This window comes from Aquarana catesbeiana, linkage group LG11 (assembly GCF_042186555.1).
Source record: "Aquarana catesbeiana isolate 2022-GZ linkage group LG11, ASM4218655v1, whole genome shotgun sequence".
Taxonomy (NCBI): domain Eukaryota; kingdom Metazoa; phylum Chordata; class Amphibia; order Anura; family Ranidae; genus Aquarana; species Aquarana catesbeiana.
In genome coordinates, this window is record NC_133334.1 from 111,579,374 (window position 1) to 111,600,414 (window position 21,041).

Here is a 21,041-nt window from a genome sequence, read left to right on the forward strand (position 1 = left end):
CTTGCATGGAAAGATGTCTCCACTTTTACCATACAAATGTGTGCAAGCCAAGAGTCACAGCATGTTTAAAAAGAGCCATCACAGATAACAAAGGGATTGGAACAATTCTGCATTTCATATACTATACTTTACACTGACCTTTCCGAGTGAACGCAGCGCAGTTGGGCGAGAGAGAGGGCCATTAAAGACTTCCCATATCAAACAACCAAGGCACCACATGTCAGCTGACCTGTTACAGAGACATCACTTTGTCAAAAATGGGACCAGATCATATAAATCAGCAGATATATTTGAGAGACAGTACAGTGTTTCCACTTACCACTTCTCTCTAGATGTTTTTGAGCGGTCTGACTTCTCAGGGGGATTGTACTTCTCCAGCTCAGGTCCTTTTTTGGGTGCACTTTCCTCACTACCTGCTGGGTACATATAATCCAGTCCTCCCAACTTCCACTCCCCTGCCCGGTCCACAAACACTGATGACATATAGACATTATTGTGAATGAGGTTACCGTCATTGACCAGGAAACTGAGCGCTTTCTAGATTCAAACAAAAAGACACAAGTGTTATTTATATGAACATATACCAATATCAATGAATCAACTGGTATGAAAAAACAGAAACAGACAATATCTTTATGCTTTTATTTTTCTTAAAGCTGTCAACCAAGTTTAGAAGTACTTGTTGGCTCCTAGACTGGGTTGCCTGGCATTTAAAATTGCCCACCTCTGGCAAGCTGGCTAAAGCCACAGCTGTATGGATAAATACACATAACCCATTGAAGACATGCACACTGGGTGCAGAGGGTGTGCAATCCGGGCAATGTGTAGGTCCCAGTACACATGTAAACAATGGGATTTGTATATATACCCATACAGCCACAGCTTCAGGCAACCTGTCATTGATTTGTATGTGCGATCCACCTTAATTCCTGGGAAGAGAAAGACACCCAATCGTTTGCTGTGTGGGTCGCATGCAGCTGTATGCAGGAGGCCTTTCTTATGGTTCACGCACATTCCCAGTGTGTTTTGTGTTTTTTTCCCACGCATTTTTAATGCATTTAGGGTGGTGTCTGTTGTCCTGCAGGAGAAACCAGCAAGCACTGCTTTTTTTTTTATGTGTTTCCATTAAGGTCTATGGAACCAAAAAGGTAACATGCTGCAGGCAAAAAGGTTCCTGACCCTTTCCAAAAAACACACTGGTGGAAAATGCACATATGCAAACGTGACCCATAGGACACCACTTTAAAATGGACTGTAGTGTTTCTGCAAAAGTGAAAACACACTGAAAAAAAACATAGGTGTGATCCAGGCCTCACACACAGGGGCATCTAATAGCAGTGCACCATGAAGGGGCAGGTTTAGCAGCTAGCCCTTTGTCCCAGAACACTCAGGGCCCTAAATGTAGCACTACTTCATTTAAAAAAGGCATCTGGGAAGGGCAAACAACTTTTATGCCTCCAAGATCATATTTCCTGTGTTTAGATGTTTCTGCTATGAATTAAAGTGTGTTAAGCAAGGTTAAGATTTAGAGTGTTTAATTGAATCCTGGGTGCACACAAATTTTAATTTTCTCTAAAAGCAGCTACTGTAAACAGACTGCACCAAAACCAGGTAACCACACAGGGGTTGATTTACTAAAACTGGAGAGTGCAAAATCTGGTGCAGCTGTGCATTGTAGCCAATCCGCTTCTAACTTCAGCCTGTTCAGTTAAGCTTTGACCATAAAACCTGGAAGCCGATTGGTTTCTATGCAGAGCTGCACTCGTCAGTTTTAGTAAATCAACCCCACAGTGTGAAAAGCACCATTGAAAAGTCACTACATGCATTTACATCAGTTTAGAAATGACCATCAAATGCATAAGAAAATAAAAGCAGGTTCGACACTGCCAGTATAAATGAGGTCTTACAGGTTGGACTATTCCCTGGCCACTGTTTTAATTTGGCAATGCAGGTGGAGCACCAGACGGAGGAGGTCATCTCTCACCTCCTGTCAGCATGCTCATAGTCTAAGAAGCAATGCCTGTTGCTCAAAGTACTGACCCTGCCTCTCCCATTCTGAGATCTACTGTACAGGGAACAACAAGAGGTTGTAATCCATGCATATTTGTCCCATCAAATGAGATGCATTCAAAAATACATTTTATGATTTGTAATGAATACATAACTACATTAAATGTTTTTTTGGTAAATTAACCTGGAATTCAGCTTTAAATATAGCAACAGCCCCTCACGCTCAGCTATTCAGATGCACAACTCCAAGACTACCAAAGGGCTAGCTGCTTTTTGTTTTTTTTTTTTTTGTTTTTTTTTTTTTATAAAGCCGAGTACCATCCATTTCTGTGTTTATTAAATTTCAGCAGATACAAAAAGTGTACCCGCTGACTTTTATTAAACACACTCACCTGTCCCAGGGTCCAGTGATGCGGCCGCCCGAAGCCTCGCTTCTATCTTTCGCCTCTCCACGGTGCCGGCCATGCAAGTGTGGGCACCCGGCTGAGAGCCAAATGTGGCATGTCAGGAGTCCTTAAAGCCAGAAGTTCCACTTTTGGGTGGAACTCTGCTTTAAGCAATGCAACTCCAGCGTAACATACAACCTCCAAAATCAAGAAGCTATAAGCAGGGCTGAAGCACTTTAATTGTATTCGTACCACTTAGAAAAGCAGAACGAGGGCCCAGACAAGGTGATTCTTGCAGTTTGCCTGCAAGAGTCCATTAATGGGCTTTAGCAGTGCCTTTCGTGAAAGTGGAAAACCCTACACACCATTCGTTTTTTTTTCATTCAAAAATAAAAAAAAACTAACAGCTCTGGTTAAAGCTGCTGTACTAACAATCTCATGTTAGTACAGTGATCTCCCCTACTGAGCTATTGTGTTCTGGCAGGGGGACGACCCCCTGCTGCTAACAAAGCAAACAGAATATTGGCATGCATTAAAAGGGGATTAACTCAAGAGATAGAGCGATAATTCTCCCGCTCTACAAGACTCTGGTCCGGCCTCACCTGGAGTATGCTGTCCAGTTCTGGGCACCAGTCCTCAGGAAGGATGTACTTGAAATGGAGCGATTACAAGGAAGAGCAACAAAACTAATAAAGGGTCTGGAGGATATTAGTTATGAGGAAAGGTTACGAGCACTGAACTTATTCTCTCTGGAGAAGAGATGTTTGAGAGGGCATATGATTTAAATTTACAAATACCGTACTGGTGAATCCACACTAGGGATAAAACTTTTTGCAGAAGGGAGTTTAACAATCAAAAATTAGAAGAAAAGAGGGTTAATCATAAACTGCGTAGAGGGTTCTTTACTGTAAGAGCAGCAGAAAAATTCAAGTGCTGTTCACACACAAAAAGCACCAAAAAAAAAACAAAGTCCCTGAGCATGCCCAGAAAAAAGAGGCAAGATTGCTTGATGGTGTGTGTGTGGCAAGAGAGTACATTTGGGTGTCCTTATAGAGTTTGTAACGTGTATTTTCTCTTTGTATTTTGTTTGTTATGTCTTTGCAAAACAGATGTGTTTTAGAGCAAGTATTTTTTACTTTTTTTTTTTTGGGGGGAGGGGGGGATATTTAATATTTTTGATGTCAATCTGTGTTGTTTGTAGGTTGTTAGTTGCACTTTGATTTAATTGTCTGTGCTGCATTATTTTGCAAAATCTTCCTCAAGCTGTTGTGACTACTAAATGTTTAAATCCTTAAGACACTGTCCATTTGTGGGCGCAGTCCTTTTAACTCCTGTTAATTTCCTCTGCAAAATGGTCAGACCTCAAAACCATATTCTGTTAGTGTCTCAAATTAACATACATGTGTTTTTTGCTTTCCTTGCTCTTTTCCAAGTCCTGTTTTGTTGACCAATACAAATTGTAGTAAATTTTTATGTTTTATGTGTTTATTGGCATGATTGGTATGGCAAAACAAAAAAAGGTGTGATTTGTCTAAAAGCTACTTTCCTGGTGCCATCATGGTAGCATATGCATGCGTATGCTGCCATTGATAGGCACCAGGAAAGGAAAATTACAGAGAGGCAAGTATTCAATTTTCCATTTTAGCGCAGTGCTTCTCAACCTCAGTCCTCAAGTAGCCCCAAAAGAACATGTTTTGGGAATTTCTTAGCCAAGTAGCTGTCAAATACCAAGTCATTGACTCCGATTTAAAGCACCTGTGCAAGATGAAGGTAAACCTGCAAACATGGCCTGTTGGGGGTACTTGAGGACAGGGTTGAGAACCACTGCTTTAGAGCACTGAGCTAAAATCTAGCTCAAGACAATCCTATTCTAACTGTGGGCATTTGAGGGAAAGCGAGTGTTAGAACCGCTGCGTGTCTTTTTTAGGTTGGGCTTTGTGTCCCTTTTCTGAAAATTGGCTTCACTTCCTGTCACATAGCCAAACAGGAAGTGAGGGTAAAACCCTACCAATGTCTTTCCTTGGAGACACACAAGTGAATCTAACTAGTGTCCCCATTAGGCAAATTGCACTCTAGCACTTTGTTGTGTACACCCCAAATTATTAAGTATTTTGGGGTTTATTAAAGGCAAATCCACTCAGCAATACAAGTGTAGTCGCTGTAAATCTGAGGGGACGCACTGGTGATTTTATCATCCAATCATGTAGAAGCAAAGATGCTTTTTTTTTTATTTTCCTTGCATGTCCCCCTCTGATCTCCAGCAACTGCACTTCCAAGTGCACTTGCAGTGGAAAGTGGATTTGCCTTTAGTAAATAAACCCCAAAGTCCAAGATACCTAATAACTTGGGGTGTACATTGCAAAATGCTAGAGTGCAATTTACCTAATGGGGAAGCTATTTAGATTGACCCGTGTGTCCCCAAGGAAAGACATGGTAGGGTTTTACCCTTACTTCCTGTTGTGACAGGTCCGTTTCTGCACAGTCAACAGAGCGATCCCTGCCTGAGCAAGCGGATGTCTGAATACGGATCCGCACATGTGAAAGGGGCCTAACTTTTTTTTTTTCTTTAAGTAAAAAAAAATGATCTCTGAGTCTGATGATAATTACCAGATTCAACCTCTAATAGTATATAGAGTATATCTCTTCTGTCTGTTATTCTCAGAGTGGATTAGAGATTTTGCTCCCTAACAATATAGTTGGTTATTTATATTTAACGCTGCATAGAAATATTTAAGAATAAATTGCCTTTTTTTTAAGCTTTACATATTAACTAAATTATACACCACACTTTTTTTAAGGTTATTAACCGAAACAATAATCGGCCAACTAATCGATTATGAAAATAATCGTTAGTTGCAGCCCTAAGAAAAAAAAAAAAACACATTTCAAAGATATATTAGAAGTGATGGGAATGAGATTAGCATCAAAAGGGTTAATTAACGGAGTACACCTACTAATTGCCTAACAAGACACATCCAATGAGATGAAATTAACCAATTGTATTGGGCGTGCGCTATTGTCAATGATAAAACCGCAGTTACCCTAGCGACAGTTGCAGTTTACATATCTGGGTATTTATTATCATTATTTGGGCTTCAATGTGCGCTGGTTTGCACGTTCAGTTAATGACTTTTCCAGGGCACCAATTAATGTATGAACTGGAGCAGTGCCTTCTTCTTAGTAAATCATGCACCCTGGTGTCTTTTTTCAACCATACCTACTATGTAATTATGCAACACTCTGGTCAGCGCTCTCAGCCAATGATCGAGAGCCAGTCAGCCGCTGGTTTTCCAGTATGCATGTCTGACAGAAGCCAGCTGAACGGCCATCTTCTGTCGGACCAGCTACCATACACACGGGCTGAATGTCGGCTGGCCCGTGTGTACTAGGCTTTAAAATGGAATGATGATGAAAACACGTACCACAATTTGGTGTAAACCCCAGGAAATCTCTAATTCACTGATCCCGCCAGAGTCACTCCTGGATTTTATATATGTCCCCAGAGTCATCACTGGTTCTGTCACTATGTACAAGCATTTATCAGTCTGTGTGGAAAGAAAAATGTTTTAGAGCACAAAAGGTGGGTTAAATCACAAGTAACTTTTCTTCTTTTTCTAAAGAACTGCTAGGTTACAGACCCTCTGGATATACTACCAACCCCCTCCTATATATACACACACACACACAAAAAATATACAATGTGATGGCTTTGCCAGAGGGGAAGAGTTTGTTATATCAGGTACAGAGATCTTTTTACAGCAGTCCTGGAGAAAATGCCCATCAATGCTCCAATACAGTTTTTTAGTAAACAAAAAATGTGTGGAATGTTCTCCATTTTCTGAGATCATTTCCAATAAGTCAGAGATGATCAATTGCTGACTTCTTGTCAGATTGCTAATTTAAAAAAATAAAATAAATAACTGCAACCATTTAGAAAAGCCAGCAGTGGTTATAAACATATTTGTATATGTAACTCATTTGGAAAGAGACACTGACTTTCCTACTTATAGCTCTATAAAACAATGACTGTATGGGATACCCTGAGAACAGGTCTGACAGTAGGGCACATGTATATTAAATCATAGTCTTCGAAAAACTACACTAGGACAGGTTTGGTCCGATGAGTAGCTAATATGAAAGAGGACGCAAGACTGAGGCAGAATATATACTGTAGATCTAATAACAGACAATCATTCAGCAGTCAGAAAACTGCTTTTAGAAGCGGTCTTGCAGTCTGAATAATAATTATATGTTCTTTACACCATAAGAAAGCTGAAGGGACAAATTACCTCTAACCCATCCACGTATGATAGAATATTTGGGTGTCGCAGTGTCTTGATTCTTTTTAGTGCGGATTTAGCTGCTTGCGTCTGTTCATCTGCCCCCGGACGGATATCATAAGTGAATACAGACACTAGATCACCACCGGCCTGAAGAAGAGAGACATTTATACATAAGAAAATCTAGAAGAAAGGAACCTGTCATTGGACTGGAAATACAATGTTGTATAAAAGAAATAATATTATTCTCATCTAACGCCAACGGGTGAAATAATTTATATATACAGTGGATATAAAAAGTCTATACACCCCTGTTAAAATGTCAGGTTTCTTTGATGTAAAAAAATAATGAGACAAAGAAATATTTCAGAACTTTTTCCACCCTAATGTGACCTATAAACTGTACAACTCCGTTGAAAAACAAACTGAAATCTTTAAGGGGGGAACACAGTGAAGACAATCATCATCAAGTGGAGAAAATATGGCACAACAGTGACATTACCAGGAACTGGACGTCCCTCCAAAATGTATGAAAAGACAAGAAGAAAACTGGTCAGGGAGGCCGCCAAGGGGCCTACAGCAACATTAAAAAAGCTGCAGGAATATCTGGCAAGTACTGGCTGTGTGGTACATGCGATAACAATCTCCTGTATTCTTCATATGTCTGGGCTATGGGGTAGAGTGACAAGACGGAAGCCTTTTCTTAAGAAAAACATCCAAGCCCAGCTAAATTTAGCAAAAAACACATCTGAAGTCTCCCAAAAGGATGTGGGAAAATGTATTATGGTCTGATGAAACCAAGGTTGAACTTTTTGGTCAAAATTCCAAAAGATATGTTTGGTGCAAAGACAACACTGCACATCACCAAAAGAACACCATACCCACAGTGAAGCATGGTGGTGGCAGCATCATGCTTTGACTTGAAACCAACAAATGTCAGAAAAAGGTTTAGTGTTTAAGTGGTTAAACTTTTTTCACTTACACACAGTCTAGTCCATTGACAAATTGTTACAATGTTTACACTTAAGTTCAACTGATAAAGACAGTTTTGATTCTTGGCAGACTGCCCAGTTTTTCTCTTCCTTTCTTTTGATGGCTGTGGCTTCAGAAGAGCAGAGAGAATTCTTTGCACTGAAAGAATTGTGAATCACTTTAATCAAGATTCATAAATTAAAATATTTATTAAAGAATTAAGTTACCATAAAAGTGTAATCACAAGAGCGGGAGAGAGAATATTGAGAGAAATCGAGAGAGAAAACCTGACAGCTTTAACCCCATATTTTCCCTTGTGATTTCACACCTCTGTGGCTATTATGAGCACTGGTCACTTATTCAATATAGAACTAAACATTTTTTTATGGACTTAGGAATAGAGGTCGACCGATATATTGGCCGGCCGATATTTGGTGTTTTTTACTTAATCGGCATCGGCTGATTGTGCTGATAAAAAAGGCCGATATCAGCTGACTTGCAAATGACTTCTGTAATAGAAGTCAATACAAGTTGCCTGAAAACTTCTGTGAAGCACTTCTCTCCTCCTCTGGGCAGCCTGCCAAATCTGATAAAAAGAACCTGAAGGATACAATGTTTACACTTATGAATGAACTGAGCTCCATGTGTAGAAGCTTTCAGTTTAACCATTTAAAGACTAAATCTTTTCTGACACTTGTTGCTTACAAGTAAAAATCCTGTATTTTCTGCTAGAAAATCACTTAGAACTTAGAATATTGAGAGAAATCGAGAGAGAAAACCTGACAGCTTTAACCCCATATTTTCCCTTGTGATTTCACACCTCTGTGGCTATTATGAGCACTGGTCACTTATTCAATATAGAACTAAACATTTTTTTATGGACTTAGGAATAGAGGTCGACCGATATATTGGCCGGCCGATATTTGGTGTTTTTTACTTAATCGGCATCGGCTGATTGTGCTGATAAAAAAGGCCGATATCAGCTGACTTGCAAATGACTTCTGTAATAGAAGTCAATACAAGTTGCCTGAAAACTTCTGTGAAGCACTTCTCTCCTCCTCTGGGCAGCCTGCCAAATCTGATAAAAAGAACCTGAAGGATACAATGTTTACACTTATGAATGAACTGAGCTCCATGTGTAGAAGCTTTCAGTTTAACCATTTAAAGACTAAATCTTTTCTGACACTTGTTGCTTACAAGTAAAAATCCTGTATTTTCTGCTAGAAAATCACTTAGAACCCCCAAACATAAAAAAAAAAAAAAAAAAAAATTATATATATATATATATATATATATATATATATATATATATATATATATATATATATATATATATATATATATATATATCTTTTTTTTAGCAGAGACCCTAGGGAATAAAATAGCGGTTGTTGCAATATTTTATGTCACACGGTATTTGCGCAGCGGTCTTTCAAACGCAATATTTTTTGAAAAAATACGCTAATAAATTTAAAAAAACTAAGCAGTAAAGTTAGCCCATTTTTTTTCATCTAAAAGTTTTGATTACCTGTTTTTGTGTAATTAATATTTAAGATATAGTTTTTTTTTTTTTTTTTTTTTATCTAAATTCTACATACAAGTGAACTGATTGGAGGTTTATTTTGTTTAATAAATGTTTAAATGTAAAAAATGTTCTGTATCACTTAAGGTTGCTTTCACACTGGAGCAGGCATGCGTTGACGGTAAAACGCTGCTAGGTTTAGCGGCGCTTTACCATCATTTTAGCGGCGCTATTCGGCTGCTAGCAGGGCGCTTATAACCCAGCTAGCAGCCGAGGAAGGGGTTAAATGCGCCCCTGAAGCGCCGCTGCCAAAACGCTTTGCAGGTGCTTCGGCAGCGGTGCGCATTCATTTCAATGGGCAGGAGTGGTGGAGGAGCGGTATACACGGCTCCAAAGATGCCGCTTGCAGGACTTTTTTTTTTAACATCCTGCCAGTGCATCGCCTCAGTGTGAAAGCACTCGGGATATCACACTGAGACTGCAGGGGAGCCATTTTACAGGCACTTTACAGGCGTTATTTTTAGCCCAAAAGCGCCTGAAAAACGCCCCAGTGTGAAAGGGGTCTAACTGTTAGATTTTATGAGATGAAGGGAAAAAAAAAAAATCGGCCTAATATATCGGCCCAAAAAAAAATCGGCATCACATATCGGCCATCGGCCACCGCGATTTCTAAATATCGGCATCGGCCAGAGCAAAACCCATATCGGTCGACCTCTTTTAGAGACGGCAGACATAATACAGGAGATGATCAGAGACTGCAGACATAGTACAGGAGATGGTCAGAGACTGCAGACATAGTACAGGAGATGGTCAAGAGACTGAAGACATAGTACAGGAGATGGTCAGAGACTGCAGACATAGTACAGGAGATGGTCAGAGACTGCAGACATAGTACAGGAGATGGTCAGAGACTGCAGACATAGTACAAAAGATGGTCAGAGACTGCAGACATAATACAGGAGATGATCAGAGACTGCAGACGTGGTACAGGAGATGATCAGAGACTGCAGACGTGGTACAGGAGATGATCAGAGACTGCAGACATAATACAGGAGATGATCAGAGACTGCAGACGTGGTACAGGAGATGGTCAGAGACTGCAGACGTGGTACAGGAGATGGTCAGAGACTGCAGACGTGGTACAGGAGATGGTCAGAGACTGCAGACGTGGTACAGGAGATGGTCAGAGACTGCAGACGTGGTACAGGAGATGGTCAGAGACTGCAGACGTGGTACAGGAGATGGTCAGAGACTGCAGACGTGGTACAGGAGATGGTCAGAGACTGCAGACGTGGTACAGGAGATGGTCAGAGACTGCAGACGTGGTACAGGAGATGGTCAGAGACTGCAGACGTAGTACAGGAGATGGTCAGAGACTGCAGACGTAGTACAGGAGATGGTCAGAGACTGCAGACGTAGTACAGGAGATGGTCAGAGACTGCAGACATAGTACAGGAGATGGTCAGAGACTGCAGACATAGTACAGGAGATGGTCAGAGACTGCAGACATAGTACAGGAGATGGTCAGAGACTGCAGACATAGTACAGGAGATGGTCAGAGACTGCAGACATAGTACAGGAGATGGTCAGAGACTGCAGACATAGTACAGGAGATGGTCAGAGACTGCAGACATAGTACAGGAGATGGTCAGAGACTGCAGACATAGTACAGGAGATGGTCAGAGACTGCAGACATAGTACAGGAGATGGTCAGAGACTGCAGACATAGTACAGGAGATGGTCAGAGACTGCAGACATAGTACAGGAGATGGTCAGAGACTGCAGACATAGTACAGGAGATGGTCAGAGACTGCAGACATAGTACAGGAGATGGTCAGAGACTGCAGACATAGTACAGGAGATGGTCAGAGACTGCAGACATAGTACAGGAGATGGTCAGAGACTGCAGACATAGTACAGGAGATGGTCAGAGACTGCAGACATAGTACAGGAGATGGTCAGAGACTGCAGACATAGTACAGGAGATGGTCAGAGACTGCAGACATAGTACAGGAGATGGTCAGAGACTGCAGACATAGTACAGGAGATGGTCAGAGACTGCAGACATAGTACAGGAGATGGTCAGAGACTGCAGACATAGTACAGGAGATGGTCAGAGACTGCAGACATAGTACAGGAGATGGTCAGAGACTGCAGACATAGTACAGGAGATGGTCAGAGACTGCAGACATAGTACAGGAGATGGTCAGAGACTGCAGACATAGTACAGGAGATGGTCAGAGACTGCAGACATGGTACAGGAGATGGTCAGAGACTGCAGACATGGTACAGGAGATGGTCAGAGACTGCAGACATGGTACAGGAGATGATCAGAGACTGCAGACATGGTACAGGAGATGATCAGAGACTGTCCATCTGTCCATCTCCTGTAATATAACGGTTGTAACAGTTCAGGACCAGATCAGTGATCTGCAAACCTTCAAACTGAGAGGAAGCAGCTTGCATTGCTCCTGTGAATTTGTGACTTTCAGCGATTCCTATTGCGAATTATCTTGATTATTTTTTAAATTGTATTCAGTTTAACAACATCTATTAATGTGTTTCACAAAGACAAAAAGCCCTGCAAAGAAATGCAGGATATTTAAAAATAAAATTTTCGATTTTCTGAGAAGGAAGGACCCCCAGTCACCGGAAGAGGAAACAAAACAAGGTAAGTATGTTGGACAGAACACCCAGGCACCAACAGAAAAGCCAGACCAAAGGAAGCATGATGAAAAGGTGACCCAGAAAAAATTCTGGGTAAGACCATTTGCTTCACTTAGACTGGCAAAGGATGAGAGTCCTAAAGAGAAAGATGAGAAAAAGACTCCAACAAAGAAGGCCAAACGAGGCTTCAGAGAGAGAGTTCGAGCTTTCCTAAAGCCTAAAAACAGCCCTACAGAAAAGGCAGCAGTTCTGGAGACCCCAGAAAAGGCAGCAGTTCTGGAGACCCCAGAAAAGGCAGCAGTTCTGGAGACCCCAGAAAAGGCAGCAGTTCTGGAGACCCCAGAAAAGCCAGTAGTTCTTGAGACCCCAGAAAAGCCAGTAGTTCTTGAGACCCCAGAAAAGCCAGTAGTTCTTGAGACCCCAGAAAAGCCAGTAGTTCTTGAGACCCCAGAAAAGCCAGTAGTTCTTGAGACCCCAGAAAAGCCAGTAGTTCTTGAGACCCCAGAAAAGCCAGTAGTTGAAATTACAGAAAAGCCAGCAGTTCCTGAGACCCTGGAAAAGCCTCAAGGTTCTCCAGAGAATGAGAGAAGGAGCTCCACAGAGGATTTTCCAAAGGAATCACAGCAAGAAAAATTCCAACATCGGGAAACACCAGATGTCATCACTGGCTCAGAGCAAAGTAGCAGCTCAGCATCCGACAAGCATACAAGCAGTGATACATACTACTCTTGTGAATCAGGTGAGGAGATGGGGGGAAAGATGAATTCTAAGGCAGAGGGAGGCCTAGTTTCAAGACAAGCATCAAGTAAACAAGAACAAGACATTTCAGAAAAACCAGCAGCTATAGACCCTGAACCGGTACCCTTGATTGCGGAAGGCACTTCAGAAAAACCAGCAGCTATAGACCCCAAACCTGTACCCTTGTTTGCTGGAGAAGATGAAAAACCAGGGCAGTCCTGCACCAGCCTCCAGACAGGCCTTGTCGCCTTCTCGGCTGAAAAATTCACCTTCCACAAGCTACTTGGGGCAGGACACTTTGGGCGCGTCTTGCTGGCTACCGATCATGAGAAAGGAAAACATGTAGCAGTAAAAAGATTGAAAAAGAGGAGACTGCTACGTTGCAAAGGTTTCATTGGGGAGCACGATGTCTTGCAACTAACACACGGATGCCAATTTTTAATTGCTGGGTATGCGGCATTCCACAATGATAACTATGTATATTATGTTATGGAACTGGCAAAGGGAAGGACCCTTCATAACCTGATATATCAGCGCAGAAGAAAACTGAGGTTTACAGTAGTGAGATTTATCACTGCGGAACTAGTGTGTGCCATTCAGTTTTTACATCGCATATACATTATCCATAGAGACATAAAGCCTGACAATGTCTTATTCACAAGCGATGGACATGTAAAACTCACAGATTTTGGCCTTGCCTTAAAAAATCCTGGTTGGAAAAATAAAAAATATGGAACTGCTGGGACACCACAATACACAGCCCCCGAAGTAATACTAGACATGCCCTACAATGTGAGTGCTAATTGGTTTTCACTCGGAATAACTGTCTTCGAGATGCTGGCCAGAGAACTCCCCTTCAATGGAAGGACAATAGCAGAAATACATGGGACGATTGTTCACAGGGATCCAGCATTTTATGTTCTTAATATAAAAGGAAGCGGCTTTGTGAGGAAACTGTTGGTAAAAGAACCAAAGGATAGAGCAAGGTTTACCAATGGGATAAGGAGAGACGCATTTTTTTGCAATATTAATTGGCAAAAACTGAAAGCTGGCAGAGTGCCTTCCCCTGTAAAACATAGACCCTTCATTAATGCAGATTTGAAAGAAAAGGTAAAGCTATCTCATTATGAAGAAAAGAAGACTCCTCTTTCAAGTGAAGAACAGTTAGAATTTGAGGACATTGGCTTTGTCTGCCCCAACTGGGCTGACCATTACTATGTACATTCCACCAATGCAACCCAAAATCCTTAAAGAGGATGTAAACTTCCCTCTAATGTTTGTACCTATAGGTAAGCCTATAATAACGCTTACCTATAGGTGTTGTAAATATCTTCTAAACTTGCATAGTTTAGGAGATATTTACTGTATACTGCGCTGATGACGTCATCGGCGCATGCGCTCTGAAGGAATGGTCGCCCGTGCTGTTTCTTCAGGGCTCTGTGAATGGCGGCTCCCGCACGCATGCGCAGGAGTGACGTCACGTGGCTCTGGCCAGTCACACAGCCGGAGTCCGCGGACCCGGAAGGAAGGTGGGTGAAGATGGATGCGGCCTCGAGCGGGGACAACGAGGGCTTTGTTTGCAGGTAAGTTTCACATAATGTGCTAGTATATGATGCATACTAGCACATTATGCCTTAACTTTGCAGGTAAGAAAAAAAAGATTAAAAAAAAAAAAAAAAAAGAAGTGTTTACTTCCTCTTTAAGCAGCGTTAGATGTGAGGGGGAGGTGAGGAGCCGAAGACAGCAGCTTCGGATGAGGGTGAGGAGCAGGGGATAGCAGCACTGGGTTGAGGAGTAAGGAACCGAAAACAACAGGGTGAGAGAGTAGGGTGAAAGAGAGAGGGGGTGTGAGAGACAGGGGGGGGGGAGAGGGAGTGAGATATATAGAGGGGGGTGAAAGAAAGAGAGAGGGGGTGAGAGAGACGGGGGGGGGGGGGAGGAGAGGGAGTGAGATATATAGAGACACACAGTTATTGAAATGAAAGCTGTTATGTTCCCCGCGCTCTAATCAACCAGGCGGCAGCTCTCCTCTCTCTTGCCCTGCACAGGTAGGCTGCACGGGGTACACAGTCTGCACTTGGGGGGGGGCAGTCTGCACGGGGGGGGGAGACGCAGGCTGCACTGGGGGGGGGGACGCAGGCTGCACTGGGGGGGGGGGGGGGGCGCAGGCTGCACTGGGGGGGGGCGCAGGCTGCACTGGGGGGGGGGCGCAGGCTGCACTGGGGGGGGGCGCAGGCTGCACTGGGGGGGGGCGCAGGCTGCACTGGGGGGGGGGGCGCAGGCTGCACTGGGGGGGGGGCGCAGGCTGCACTGGGGGGGGGGGCGCAGGCTGCACTGAGGGGGGGGACGCAGGCTGCACTGGGGGGGGGACGCAGGCTGCACTGGGGGGGGGACGCAGGCTGCACGGGGGGGGGGACGCAGGCTGCACTGGGGGGGGGGACGCAGGCTGCACTGGGGGGGGGGGACGCAGGCTGCACTGGGGGGGGGGGGACGCAGGCTGCACTGGGGGGGGGGGGACGCAGGCTGCACTGGGGGGGGGGGGACGCAGGCTGCACTGGGGGGGGGGGAGCAGGCTGCACAGGGGGGGGGAGACGCAGGCTGCACTGGGGGGGGGAGACGCAGGCTGCACTGGGGGGGGAGACGCAGGCTGCACTGGGGGGGGAGACGCAGGCTGCACTGGGGGGGGATGACGCAGGCTGCACTGGGGGGGGATGACGCAGGCTGCACTGGGGGGGGAGACGCAGGCTGCACTGGGGGGGGAGACGCAGGCTGCACTGGGGGGGGAGACGCAGGCTGCACTGGGGGGGGAGACGCAGGCTGCACTGGGGGGGGAGACGCAGGCTGCACTGGGGGGGGAGACGCAGGCTGCACTGGGGGGGGAGACGCAGGCTGCACTGGGGGGGGAGACGCAGGCTGCACTGGGGGGGGAGACGCAGGCTGCACTGGGGGGGGAGACGCAGGCTGCACTGGGGGGGAGACGCAGGCTGCACTGGGGGGGGAGACGCAGGCTGCACTGGGGGGGGAGACGCAGGCTGCACTGGGGGGGGGGAGACGCAGGCTGCACTGGGGGGGGGGAGACGCAGGCTGCACTGGGGGGGGGGAGACGCAGGCTGCACTGGGGGGGGGAGACGCAGGCTGCACTGGGGGGGGGGAGACGCAGGCTGCACTGGGGGGGGGAGACGCAGGCTGCACTGGGGGGGGGGGAGACGCAGGCTGCACTGGGGGGGGGAGACGCAGGCTGCACTGGGGGGGGGGGGAGACGCAGGCTGCACTGGGGGGGGGGAGACGCAGGCTGCACTGGGGGGGGGGAGACGCAGGCTGCACTGGGGGGGGGGGAGACGCAGGCTGCACTGGGGGGGGGAGACGCAGGCTGCACTGGGGGGGGGGAGACGCAGGCTGCACTGGGGGGGGGACGCAGGCTACACGGGGGGACGCAGGCTACACTGGGGGGGATGCAGGCTGCACTGGGGGGGCCGCAGGCTGCACTGGGGGGGACGCAGGCTACATTGGGGGGGCACAGGCTGCACTGGGGGGGACGCAGGCTGCACTGGGGGGGGGGGAACGCAGGCTGCACTGGGGGGGGGAACGCAGGCTGCACTGGGGGGGGGACGCAGGCTGCACTGGGGGGGGGGACGCAGGCTGCACTGGGGGGGACGCAGGCTGCACTGGGGGGGGGGGACGCAGGCTGCACTGGGGGGGGGGGACGCAGGCTGCACTGGGGGGGGGGACGCAGGCTGCACTGGGGGGGGGACGCAGGCTGCACTGGGGGGGGGAACGCAGGCTGCACTGGGGGGGGGAACGCAGGCTGCACTGGGGGGGGGAACGCAGGCTGCACTGGGGGGGGAACGCAGGCTGCACTGGGGGGGGGAACGCAGGCTGCACTGGGGGGGGGGAGACGCAGGCTGCACTGGGGGGGGGGGAGACGCAGGCTGCACTGGGGGGGGGGGAGACGCAGGCTGCACTGGGGGGGGGAGACGCAGGCTGCACTGGGGGGGGGGAGACGCAGGCTGCACTGGGGGGGGGACGCAGGCTACACTGGGGGGGATGCAGGCTGCACTGGGGGGGCCGCAGGCTGCACTGGGGGGGACGCAGGCTACATTGGGGGGGCACAGGCTGCACTGGGGGGGACGCAGGCTGCACTGGGGGGGGGGGAACGCAGGCTGCACTGGGGGGGGGGAACGCAGGCTGCACTGGGGGGGGGACGCAGGCTGCACTGGGGGGGGACGCAGGCTGCACTGGGGGGGGGGGACGCAGGCTGCACTGGGGGGGGGGGACGCAGGCTGCACTGGGGGGGGGGACGCAGGCTGCACTGGGGGGGGGACGCAGGCTGCACTGGGGGGGGGACGCAGGCTGCACTGGGGGGGGGAACGCAGGCTGCACTGGGGGGGGGAACGCAGGCTGCACTGGGGGGGGAACGCAGGCTGCACTGGGGGGGGAACGCAGGCTGCACTGGGGGGGGGAACGCAGGCTGCACTGGGGGGGGGAACGCAGGCTGCACTGGGGGGGGGAACGCAGGCTGCACTGGGGGGGACGCAGGCTGCACTGGGGGGGACGCAGGCTGCACTGGGGGGGACGCAGGCTGCACTGGGGGGGACGCAGGCTGCACTGGGGGGGGACGCAGGCTGCACTGGGGGGGGACGCAGGCTGCACTGGGGGGGGACGCAGGCTGCACTGGGGGGGGGACGCAGGCTGCACTGGGGGGGGACGCAGGCTGCACTGGTGGGGGGACGCAGGCTGCACTGGGGGGGGGACGCAGGCTACACTGGTAGGGTGACCACATTTCCAAACTGTCATTCAGAGACAATTTTGCCAAGGACCGGGGGGGGGGGGGGGGTTGGGGTGGAGGCTTTGTGTTGAATGTAGTCTCCGGGTTGACGGGATTTCGGCGGCGAGTGATTTGTCGGGTGAATGGCTGGTTTTAGCACTTATATTATGCCAACACCATGCTTGAAATGTATTTTTATTATTACATTAAGTATAGACCCCCTTCCCTCAGTACGTACCCCCCTCTCCACTAAGTATAGACACCCCTCTCCACTAAGTACAGACCCCCCTCCTTCAGTACGTACCCCCCCTCTCCACTAAGTACAGACCCCCCTCCTTCAGTACGTACCCCCCTCTCCACTAAGTACAGACCCCCCTCCTTCAGTACGTACCCCCCTCTCCACTAAGTACAGACCCCCCTCCTTCAGTACATATCCCCCTCTCCACTAAGTACAGACCCCCCCCCCCCCTTCCACTTGTGCTAGTAGAGAGGTGGAGGTCAGAAATGTGCTGTGGGGGGGGGGGTGCTTTTTACCTTTTTCATGATCACTGGCCAGGAGAGCGTTGAGGGACCTGTCGGCAGCAGAAGTAAACTGTATAGGAGGGGCAGCATATATAGGAACTGATGCCCTCCATGTTCTTCTTGCAGCCACTGAATGCCCGCTTTTCTTCCTTTACCACCTGCAGGCATTCAGTGGCTGTGAGAAGAACATGGAGGGCATCAGTTCTTCTATATATACAGGTTTAGAGGGAAGCTGCATGGGCCCCCTGGAGTATGAGGCTGGGTTGCAATGGCGACTGAAAATTGGGTGTTTCTTCACAGCAGTTCCCCTTTATATAGACAAAATAGTGCCTTTGGACACACAGAATTGATTGTTGGAGTAAAACAAGCCCAAATGTGAATAACAATGATAACCCCCAGCAAGTGTCAAGGTCAGCAATTCCTCCCCAGTAAGTATAAGGGCCAGATAATCTTCAGTACATGTCAGAGCCAGACCTCTGCCGGGTTAGCACCCCCATATCAAAATTTTTGAAAAAATCTCATGCAGTTTGTTAGATCAGGTTGAATCAACCATTGTTTGCGTTAGATCTCACACAGAAGAAGCAAAATTAACAGTTATTTGCTGGGGGGGGGGGGGGCTAACCCGTCATCAGCCCCCCCTTATCAAAAAATTGACCAAAAAGTTAGCTATTTTGGAAGCAATTTGTTAGATCCGGTAAGATCAAGTGGTTTTAACGTTAGATCTCACATACTTAGAGACTTATTAAGTGATTAATGAGGGGGGGCTGGTCCCCCCTTATCAAGTTTTCTGGTCAAAAATCATTCAGGCTAATAGATATTCGTTAGATCCAGTAAGATCAAGTGTTTTTAACTTTAGATCTCACATCATTTCAGAGATATTCCACATCAAAATAGAGATATTAGGTGGTACATATGGATGGGCTGGCCCCTCCTTATCAAATTTTCTGGCCAAAAAAATCACCCAGCTAATTGATATTCATTAGATCCGATAAGATCAATAATTTAATGTTTGATTATCCATAATTACAGGGATATTATGGATATTTGGTAGCGATGCACAAATATCCATACTAGTGTCTATATTGGAGGCGGTGATGAGCATTTTCATGTGTACCAGTGAGGAGTGCCATTGAGCATACCGAGGTATGCTGAAATTATGTGGGACATTAATCAACAGGTGTGTTCAAGCCCAGTGAAGCCTGAAGCACAGCCAGAGGGAAACTTCGGAAGGCTCTGGTGAAGGAGCCAACCGGGTGCCCATCTACAGTAGCTGGCTCAAAACCAATGACACGAAGAGACAGCAGCAAAAGTCCAAAACTTTGCAGAGGGCCCCCCGTTGTTGCCTCCAAGCAACCCAGTGTCCTGTTTCTTTTGACAAATGCTGCCTGGTGTTGGAGAGTCAATGCACACCAGACTCCCAGAACTTAGCGCAGACTTAAGCCCAATCAGAACCTCGCAGAGAGGAGCGCGGATACAAACCACCGAACAGGCCAGGGCCACCACTTCCTCCATGCTCCCTGACAAGCTGGTGGTACCTTCTCCTGTTGTTCCCATCCAAGTAAAAAGGAGTCTACACCAAGGCCCTTCTGGATACTGGAGCTTAAGTGACCCTTAAGTGAGTTGCAGATATGGGGCATTGTGACTCAGAACTTCCCCTATGATGGCTATCTACCGGTCAAGCTGACCTTCGATCCCTCCATGGCTGGGAAAGCCGAGACTTTTGAAACTCAGGCAGTGGTCTGTCCTCGCCCACCAGGGGCCAGTAAGAGTTCTCTCATCATAGGGACCAATACTGATCTTGTCAGAAGGCTGTTGACACCTCTTGTTCTGGAGCCGGGCACTTCAACCACAAGTTTGCACCCCATGTTGAGACAAGCCTACCAGCACCTGGTACAAAAACAGAAGGGAAAGATCTGGCGCTTGGACAAGTGTGAGAAGGTGTTACAGCCTGGTAAAGTGGCCTATTTACGAGCATCTGTCAAGCTAAATTGGAAGCAAGCAGGCCCTTTCATTGTCCTTCAATCAGACAGAGAGAAGACATGGGAGTGGAGATAATTCCCGAGGTGGTTTCAACCAAAGGGTTGCAAAGAAGTCACGGGAAGATCTTAGTGTCCGCAACATAATAGCCTCGCCAGTGAAGATGCCGGCTCAGATGTTGCTGGGACAAGTGAATCTGGCCACCCCAGTCCCGCCATCTGATTTGGTGGGGGGAGCAAAGGATGGGATATCTGTGGAGGAGCTCTAACCGAAAAATACTCCCCTTTTGCCTGAATGGAAGGAAAGGGCCAAGACTCAGCTCCAGAGATGGCAGGCTGCATTCTCCAAGAGTGAATTTGATGTGGGGTGTACAAAAAGTGCCTAATACCAGATCCATCTCTTCGAGTGCATAAGCCATTCAGGGAGAGAGTTTGATGGATTCCTTTAGGGGACTTGGAGGATCTGCATGAACAACTGGCAGAGTTGAAGAGGGCAGGTATCATCCGAGAGTCCCAGAGTCTATACGCTTCCCCAATAGTGGTGGTACGGAAGAAGAATGGGTCACTAAGGATGGGTATTGACTACCGGGCGCTGAACTGAAGGACCATTCCCGACCAATATACCACCCCAAGGATATAAGATGCCTTGCAGAGCCTGTCAGGAGCGAAGTGGTTCAGCATGCTGGATTTGAAGAGTGGGTATTACCAAATCCCCATGCACCCTGAGGATCAGGAGAAGACCATTTTCATTACCCTGCAGGGGATGTTTGGATTTGACCGTATACATCAAGGCCTGTCTGGTGCCCCAGCCACATTCCAAAGGCTAATGGAGAAGACCGTGGGTGACATGAAACTGATCGAGGTGTTGGTGTACTTAGACGACATCATCGTTTTCAGCAAGACCCTGGAAGAGCATGAAGAGTTTCTGCAGAAGGTCCTTAAGAGACTCCATGGTGAGGGGGTTGAAGCTGTCTCTGGAAAAGTGCCAGTTTTATCAACCCTCGGTCAACTATCTTGGTCACATTGTGTCTGCTGATGAAGTGGCCACTGACCTCCTGGCCGAGGCCTACAACGTGACTGAGCTTAGGTCATTTCTGGGATTCTGCTCTTATTACAGAAGATTTGTCAATGGATTCGCTAAGACCCTGACCCTGATCTGGCGAAGCCTGTCAGACCAGCAGGTGGGCCCAGAAAACCCAGGGT

At 47.5% G+C, this 21,041-nt stretch overlaps 1 protein-coding gene across 5 annotated transcripts in view; it reads right to left on the reverse strand.

The window, feature by feature from the left end:
- SCYL1 (SCY1 like pseudokinase 1) overlaps positions 1-21,041 on the reverse strand; it is a 120,165-nt gene that overhangs the window by 65,392 nt on the left and 33,732 nt on the right. For 4 of the 5 annotated variants that reach the window (XM_073604890.1, XM_073604892.1, XM_073604891.1 and 1 more), the window contains exons 2-5: positions 6,686-6,826; positions 5,819-5,941; positions 320-537; positions 139-229 (exon numbers count right to left, since the gene is read on the reverse strand). In XM_073604890.1, coding sequence (XP_073460991.1) covers positions 139-229; positions 320-537; positions 5,819-5,941; positions 6,686-6,826 — 573 coding nt within the window. The remainder of the gene's footprint in view (positions 1-138; positions 230-319; positions 538-5,818; positions 5,942-6,685; positions 6,827-21,041) is intronic. The other variant, XM_073604893.1, reaches the window with a different exon arrangement.